The sequence below is a fragment of the Solanum pennellii genome, chromosome 4, assembly GCF_001406875.1.
Source record: "Solanum pennellii chromosome 4, SPENNV200".
Taxonomy (NCBI): Eukaryota; Viridiplantae; Streptophyta; class Magnoliopsida; order Solanales; family Solanaceae; genus Solanum; species Solanum pennellii.
The window spans coordinates 499,777-508,842 of NC_028640.1; the positions used below are offsets into that span (position 1 = coordinate 499,777).

The 9,066-nt window shown below is 31.5% G+C and overlaps 1 protein-coding gene and 1 pseudogene across 1 annotated transcript; one reads left to right on the forward strand and one right to left on the reverse strand.

Annotated features, from left to right (window-relative positions):
* Nucleotides 1–594: 594 nt before the first annotated feature.
* On the reverse strand, nt 595–4,121 carry LOC107016049. Its single transcript, XM_015216523.2, has 3 exons — nt 3,847–4,121; nt 2,375–2,448; nt 595–886 (listed from the first exon to the last, which is right to left on the reverse strand). The coding sequence occupies exons 1-3, from the start codon at nt 4,081–4,083 to the stop codon at nt 799–801; spliced, it is 399 nt and encodes a 132-aa protein (XP_015072009.1). The 5' UTR covers nt 4,084–4,121; the 3' UTR covers nt 595–798.
* Nucleotides 4,122–4,209: 88 nt separating this feature from the next.
* On the forward strand, nt 4,210–5,305 carry LOC107016393 (annotated as a pseudogene).
* Nucleotides 5,306–9,066: the final 3,761 nt, after the last annotated feature.

Sequence of the window (9,066 nt, forward strand, 5' to 3'; positions counted from 1 at the left end):
AATCCGGATCACCCAAAAAATGGTGTGCTATAGCACACGAAAATCGTCGAAATGAGGGTTATAATTTCAACTCCATTAACCTCTGTTGAATAGTTTATACGCTCAAAGAATCCATTTTTATAGAGTTCTTATATTTCCCAACATCATAAATGATAATTAAAACCCTTATTTTCATCCTAAGAAGTTCGTCAACTAAACAATTTAAAACCAAATTACATTACCTACATGATGTCCCACCAATTTCAAGAGTTCTAATGCTCCAACCCGTTATTTCCCCTTCAGATCACTCTTTTTGATTTTAAGATGAACTCGAATTGAAAGGTGAAAAGATTGGCGCTGAATACTTACTTCAAGAGAGAGAAAAAACCCTAGATCTTGAAAAAGTCACATTTGGGGGTTCTCTGATTCGAGTATTTTAAGTTATAGAAAAAGACATGGAGAAAAATTGAATTAAATACATTCTGTATCATATCTCTCTCCCTCCAGCGGTCCTGTTCTCTGTAACAAAACTATTGTGGTGAACACCTTCCTCTGGTATGCTTTCTAGTCTCCAATTCTTATTATTTGGCAAGATTTACTTGTCACCAATTGAAGTGAAGGTTAGAAATAAAGCAACTGATATAGTACTACTTAATATGGAATTTGAGTACATGCTGCAATGACTACACTATTGTACACAATGCCGACACTATTGTACACAATGCCGGCATGATATAACGTAGCCTTCCTAGTTTCTAATCGGAGATTCTACTACAAAGAAAGGGATTTGAAAATGAAGAAAATATCCCTTCGATTTGATCAACCGGTAGAATTGTTCTCTTCACCAGGGTTTTGCTTAATCCCACTGCAACAAAAGAAATGTGGCAACTTGACTCGACCACAAGCCCTGCAAGTTTGTTTGCATCAACAAGATATGTCAAAGAGTGCTATTATGCAAAAGGAATTGCAGGTGCAATGAGGAAAAGATAAGTAGAAGACAAAAAGAGCAGAGCGGATAAAGGCAAACGTAGAAGACAAAGAGAGCAGAGCGGATAGAGGCAAACGTAAGATGTCATGCCCTTGTCTTCCTAAGTGTAAACCTAGATAAGCATCATCATCGGCGTTCTGAACAACTATAGAGAAGCATCATTATTAATGGTAACTCCAACACACCCGTAGAGAGGAATACCAGCTTTAAAAGTCCTGCTCATGACTTCTAGCTTTTAAGCAAGGATTACTGACTGCATGACAAACCTCAGAGACTCGCACGTTCAATATATACTCCTCATTCAGTCATTTAAAAAGATAACATCTTTCAAATCATTTTCTTAACCAAATTATGCTAAAAACATAGACCCTCTTGAAAGCTGACTCAATGTTACTCTACATATGAGCACTGGCGTTAAAACGAGCCATCAGATGTTTTTCAGTAAAATAAAGAATATAAAACTGAAAAGCAGAATGAATTAACAATGCACAACATGGGGGGCTCATAGAGGAAGAGAGATGTCAATAATAACAGCAGATAAACGAAATTCAAAACAGGCAAATGCCTGGAAAAAGAAAATGTGGATAGCAGATAAAATCTTCCTGACATTTGGAAACACAACCAGAGGTTACTAACAGCGTGTTTGTATCTTTCCTGAGTAGATGTTCCCCTTTTGATCACACTTTACAGTTTTCAATTAATTCTGTTTTTTAATGAGTAAAGAGAAACTTTTAACTATCATCTGCTTCAAAAAACAGTTAAGACCAATGCTGTCAGCAATTGATACTTCAACAATAAGGCGAAATGCTGCCACTACCAACACCCCAGTTTGAAGCAAAATTTTAAAACTGAAGTGCCTCGACTAAAATAAAACCAACTATAGTAATAGTATGTAGTTATAGAACCTAGTTAGAGATATTAATCAACAAAGTCAGCACTGAAAGTTTGCAAGCACTTAATTTCTCAATCTGATATTTCAGACTCGGTCCAAGTTCTCAGACCAATTGCTTCCTTTTATTTATCTCTACACGGAAGAAAAACAACAATTTGAACTTCCAAAAAGGAGGTTAACAAAATGTTGACCAAATAATGGCGAATAAGCTAAGCAATCCAATGCAATCTCAATAGGTGAAGCTATTATCAAAATAGTCATTTCCTTCTTATTTGATTTTCTTTTACTCAAAAATTGTAAAACTCCTCTTTTACTCTTTTGTTTGTTTTACATGTTCTCGAGATGTAGGTTCCTATTATTTTTGAGAGATTGCAGGTAAAGTCGTGTTTTTTTCCAGTAACCTCAAACCAGCTTTCGAAATTCAAGAGTATACAGGCTAAATGACACCAGGGATTTCGCTTATTAGTTAAAACTTTTCAAATCCATCTTGTATACTTTACTGGAAGAGATCTTACTTGCAACGAATAATCACTGGAACGGGCTTTAGAGCCTTTGGTCCATTCCTTATGCCTCTCTTGTGAGGAGAAACCTGCATTATTGACCACAATCCATTAAGAAAAACAGTCAGATGTAAATTCTATAACACTCTCTCTTCTACAGAGCACCATCCAACACACATAAGTTCAGAACATGTACATATTTTGTGCATACATGTGATAATATAGGAAAATCTAAATAAGCGCAAAGCCAACATGCACAACCAAATGAAAAACATTACGAATAGGAATATCTAAACAAGCGCAAAGCCATGCACAAACAAATGAAAAAATTACAACCGGTTAGTTTAGTTTAAAACAATGACCTATGTTGCTCAAATTACCATACCCCTGCCTTGTGGAGGTAGACAGATTATTTCCAAAAGACTCTCAACTCAAGTAATGCATATTGTCGCAATATGAAAAGGAAAATATAGAAGAAACGAGAGGACATCAAATAATAGGAACAGTATTACATAGCATTCAGAAAACAGGGAACAATAACAACAGCCAAATAATGCAATAACCAACGCACAAGAAACAATAGCTAGTAACAAAAATTGTAGGATAAGAAACTACAAGAGTAAATGATACTACTACCGGTATGGAGAAACAGGTACATTGGACCAAACTACCACCAAGCTTATCTCATGAGAAAGTGAGACAACGTTTATTATCTACTAACCTTCTATTCTAATCCATAATCTAGTCATGTCCCCAATAAGCAGAATATATGTCATGTCCTGTCTAATCGCCTCTCCCCAATACTTCTTCGGCCTACCTCTATCTCTCCCTGAATCCACCACAGTCAACTTCTCACACGTCCTCGTGGGGGCATCTTAACATCTCATTCTTATATGCCCAAACTATCTTAGTCTCGCTTTCATGCTCTTGTCCACCACGGAGGACACTCCTACCTTTTCCTAGATATCTTATTATCAATCTTATCACTCCTAGTATGCCCACCTCAACATCTTCTAATTATGGCTTCATTGCTTATTTTTAACCAACCAAATGTTTATGATTTATTAGTTGCTACTCAACTTACTAGTACGTGCTAGAACACAACTTGCATTTTGAGAGGATCCGACCCCGGTGTAACATCATTTTAGAGGATCCAAGCGACAGAGAGTCAAAGACAATGGCTTTTTGCTTTTCTAGAACAAGGATCATATTCCCAATCTATCACTGATCCTCAAGGGGAAAGATAGGTTCACAATGATCCTAAGCGGCAACTATCTTCAGAAAATTCCTCGAGTCATCTAGCTTGTATTGACTGAAATTGCTATGCACAAGCAAATATGCAATACTTCCTACAAATTCAGTGTTATATATTTATCTTAAAGGATACATTTAACGATTCAATAAATTAAGCTTAAATTTAACTTGAACTGAGCTGAGACCCGCAACACTTTTAAAAAGAAGGATCTTTGAGGAGAAGAAAATCAAACCTTCTTCTTAGGGACAGCCATTAGCTCCATGGACCCCCAATTGAAAGGTGAATTTGGAAACATATTGCTGTTATTCTCATTTTCAGGTAAAACCAACGACGGTGATGTCGCCGTCGGCCGATCAACCACGCTATCTAGAGGCGCCGGACGGGAAGTGACGTGGGCAAATCGTCGGAGACTTGAGTTCACGCCGGCGAACTTCCCGGCGGTTCGTAGCATCGTTCCCCTTAACGCCATTTTTGCTGGGTCTTAGCCGTGCTGAGAATAAGCAGAAGAAAGAGTGAAAAACTAAGGGCTCGGAAGTTGTATGGGCCGAATATTATGGGCTGAGTAAAGTCGGCCGAATATTATGGGCCGAATATAATGGGCCGTCTCCTTTTTGCATTTGTTCGATTAGTTTTGTTGTATACACTGTATTTATTCACTCAATTTAATTACTATAAACATACAAATGACATCACTAATTTAATATAATGTACTTTTTTTTTTCACATTTGAACTATATATAGGACTTCAGAGATGTGGAAGGAGTTGTAGACTGAGATGGATCAATTATTTAAGGCCTAATATCAAGAGAGGAAAGTTCAGCTCTGAGGAAGAAAGAACCATCTTTCAACTTCATGCTCTTCTTGGAAATAGGTAATAGTCGGAAAAATGGACCGATAAAAATTTAAATTCTCTTAGTTAAAGTTCTGACTCTATTAAGTGATTTGTGCAATTGTAACATATTGGTTTATTTCTTTATTTATTAGGTGGTCAACTATAGCATCTCACTTACCAAACAGAAGTGATAACGAGATAAAGAACTATTGGAACACACGTTTAAAAAAGAGACTCATCAATATGGGCATTGATCCCATGAATCATCAACCAAAGAGAGATGGTTCAAATTATAAGTCCATTGCTAGTCTTAGCCATATGGCTGAATGGGAGACTGCTAGGCTTGAAGCAGAGGCTAGACTTGTTCGAAACAAAAGCACATACAACAACAACAACAATAATAATAATCCTTATCGTCGTCCTTATAATAATTTGCATCGAATCCCTTGTCTTAACATACTAAAAGCTTGGCAAATGTCACGCACAAATGTACCAACTATAAATGACATTAGTGCAGTACTTCTTGATGGTTTTATCAAGAACACAAGGACAAAAATATGTGATTCTACAACGCGATCTACGTTCAATAATATCGAAGAAAATGTTGAGGTTGGTGAAGATATTTGCATATTTGAAGATACAATAACAAAAGATAATGACATCCAAACAGAATTTTCCATCATTGAGGGTTTAGATGAGCTTTTTCCAGAATATGGTTATAGCCAAAACCCTGGAAACTACTCAAGTGAAGTACAAATGGATAGTTGCTTTGGAAATTTTGAAGACAACAAGAGTACTAATTGGAACAACATTGCACATTTGGTAATGACTTCCACCAATTGGATCTCCATTATTCTAAGTATTCATGATAGTTTTGGATTATTTTGTATGCATTTTTTCCCCTTTTTGATCCCTGTCGTGGTGAATTGGATGAGATCTCTTCGAACGCCGAATAAAAAATATTTGGTTTGAGCAAGGAGAATGGAGTAACTTCTTGTAGGGTCTTCTCCTTTGATAATAATTTATTTATGCCACATGAATCTGAATTTGTCGATAAATTAATTAATGAATAAAAAAATTTATCAAGATCTTATATTAAACATTTTCTTATAAATGGTCCTTGAAGGGTTTACGTTTGACCTTGAATATCTATCTATCTATCTATCTATCTATATATATATATATATATATATATATATATATATATATCACAAACAGTAGAAGTCGTCTAATAAGTAAAGCTATATTTTCTTAATCCATATAATATATGTATATATTCATAAGGTTTAGGGTTAAAAGAGAAGAACAAACTAATGGTTTAACACTAACAGTCTAATTAGCATCTCTTATGAGTGGACCTGACCCAATAATTATTTCCAACATGTGGTTTAAGCTATCCTTAATTATTATCTCCTTACATTTACTTGCCCTATACTGTGACGGACCCACGGAGGGGTGAACGTGTACTCGTCAACTTTCGAAAAAATCATATCTATAAATATATATCTATTTTGAAAAACTGGTAGAAATTAGGATATACTCAACAATACATTCATAAAAAACATAGAAGTGCCCTTGTGCTATAGGTAGAAGCTAGAGATAGCACCATCTAAACCAAAATTCAAGACCTACTTAAGCCTGTTTTTATTGTTTTTATTTTGCTATGTTTATATTAATGCACCCAAAGTCTTCAAATCCTGAGTTCACCTTTGGCTCTATACAAAAACTTTTGGTGAATCTATAGGAAGTAGGAAGTCTCCCCGGGGCAGTTATATCTCTCTCTAACTAGAATTTTTTAAGAGAAGTGTGCGGGGATAGGATGTAGCCAAACTTTGCGAAATAAGAATGTAAATAATGCAATTTTTAATGAAAAGTTAAAATATAAAGTTGGAATAGTATACAAATCTAAGAATTTAAGAAATAGATAGATTATTTCGAAATAGTGTTGATTTGAATATGATAAGTTGATGTAATAATAATGAATAGTGTTGCGCTACTTCAATGTAATGATAACTTGTTTTAATGCTTGAAATTTAAAGAAGACAGCAAAAAGCAAAATTTGATCTTTTTGTAAGCATAATAGATTTTGCATAATTAAAAGATTTGACCATTTGAGAAATTTCATAATATTTAATAAATAAAAAAAATAATGATATTGGTAAATATAAAAATAATAGTGTGAGTTCATGTTAGAAGTTAGGATATAAATAAAAGAATAAATAGATAATCACATTTAAAAGTTAAAATTATTTTATTTATCAATTATTACGATGATGCCCACGTACAATAAGATATGTACGTAAAAAGTTATGATTTTCCTCCTAAAAATTTCTTTACGAATTGCGAGGTTTTTTTTTTAATAATATATATACGTACGATACATATTTAGGGGAAAATGATGCCCAAACCTAAGTTATTGCTTTTGTTGTTTTATCGTTGAGCTAATCTGAATATTTAGAATGTATCAAAATATTTTTTAATTTCGTTATATTTAATATGACACATATTAAGTTAAAATTTAAAAGTTATCAAAAAATAAAATATATATCTTCTAAAACAAACTAATAAAAATAAGATAGACCAACAAAAACTGATAGAGCATAACTTAAAGACTTGAAGTGGATAATTAGAAACAGGTATATGTATATTCCTCCTTCGGTTTATTTTTATTTGTCACTATTTAACTTGACACACCGAATAGAACAACAATATTGATATACTAGTATTTTACCATACTATCCTTATTAAATAATGTTTGGATAAGTTTTAAAAAGTAATTTCGAGAATAAATATTTAAAATTGAGGATTAAACATGAATTTTTTTAATCTTTTCTTGATATAAATAACAAGTAAAATTATAAAAAAATATTTTTTAAATTAACGACAAGTAAAACCACGTTCCCCTATTTCTTGCTTTACTATTTTGAGCAGAAAAAAAAATTGGGGCCATACGATGGGGCACACTATTTTAATTTCTAATAAACAAGTATTCCCTTCCTCAAAATCAACATTAAATTATAAAATTTATCAATAGAAAAATCTGCAACGTTAGGTACAATTAATATTCTTTTCGTTTCCTATTAATTAATTATTTTTAAAAATATAATTGTCTCATTTATTTATTCATTTTATTAAATCAAAAACATCTTAATTATATTTTCTTTCTATATTACCTTGTAAATAAAATTTTCAGAAAGTGTGCGTTTGTTTGTAAAAATTTTTAAAAGATATTTAATAGGCAGATTAGTAAAATTATTATTTTAGTTATAATTTTTTAATATTCGTGTAAAAAGGAAGATGAGTAGTTAATCCCCAAAAAATGACGCATTTAACTTTAATACGTTATTTATATCCTTTTAATGAAATGACTTTTAGCTACATAAATATCTATCACTTATTTTAAATCACAAATTTTAAATAAATTTTTTTTCAGAAAAACTTAATATCAAATTAAAATAATTCGTATAAATTGAAATACGAGAAATAATTAATAGTAATAACTACTGTTACATATACTAAAATTATTGTTGGCATTAACTTTTTAAAATAACGATGTTTCACTGTTATATCTGCATATGACCTTTTCTTCCTCTTTTAAAGCTGCACATTGCGATATTATAATTTATGCTCATAATTATAAGCAAAGGAATTTATGTGTTTGGACGAACTAAATTTTTTTTTTATATATTTTGTATTTATATTAAAAAATTAAATAAATAAATAAAAAATATATATAATAAGATCATCCACTATCAGTTTTCTTTTGTATTTCTTTCTTTTTCGCTTTGTATAATACAAATTATTATATATAATTTGTGTAAAGTGAGAGAAGGAGAGAGATTTTATATTCAAATATTTTATTTAGATTCAATTGTATGCATTCAAATTTTATGCATATATACAAACATAAAAAACTTATACATATACAAATCAACTTTTATAGACATAAACGCCTGATTTATTCAAATCACTACAATTATATAAATCAGTTGTCTGTAATTTTATACAAATCAAAATTGTATGCGATTTTTATACAGGTGTGAATTGTTCCATAACAAATAAAAATTGCTATGAAACACAATTATACAAACTATAACTATAAATATGATTTTTTTTGGATTTTTATGAATTTCTCTCAAGATATACAATATGACAACTATTCGAAATATATGAAATAAAACTCAGAATTTATATATCAGTATCTAGATGACGCAAGCAGTGACACAAGAATAAATCTAGTATTTTATTCAATAAATTTATGATTAGTGGTATATTGAAGGAATAATGAAAAAGAAATAGTGTAAAGATAATCCACCTTCAACGCATGCTAACTTAAAAGGGAATTTAATAGAGACCCAAACAAACTTGCTAATATATCCATGGAATATCCTTCATTATTTTTTATTTTTCTTTAAATTTTTTATTTAGTATTCGAAGTTCGTATTAAAATTTCAATTAACATGAATCACGCGCTGTAAAATTTATTTGAGATAATATTTTTAATAAGATTTTTTCACACACAAAATTTGAAACTTTAAATTAAAAATGAATAGTCTCACTATTACATCACCTATCGTATCGATATTGATATTCTTCATTATCTTTATTCATCTTTTTATA

Excerpts from the sequence above, each read along its gene's own strand:
- LOC107016049 (XM_015216523.2), bottom strand. The coding sequence starts at position 4,083 with ATGGCGTTAAGGGGAACGATGCTACGAACCGCCGGGAAGTTCGCCGGC. Across the intron at positions 2,449-3,846 it reads TGGCTGTCCCTAAGAAGAAG|GTTTCTCCTCACAAGAGAGG; the intron begins GTTTGATTTTCT and ends TCAATAATGCAG. Across the intron at positions 887-2,374 it reads CCAGTGATTATTCGTTGCAA|GGCTTGTGGTCGAGTCAAGT; the intron begins GTAAGATCTCTT and ends ACAAACTTGCAG.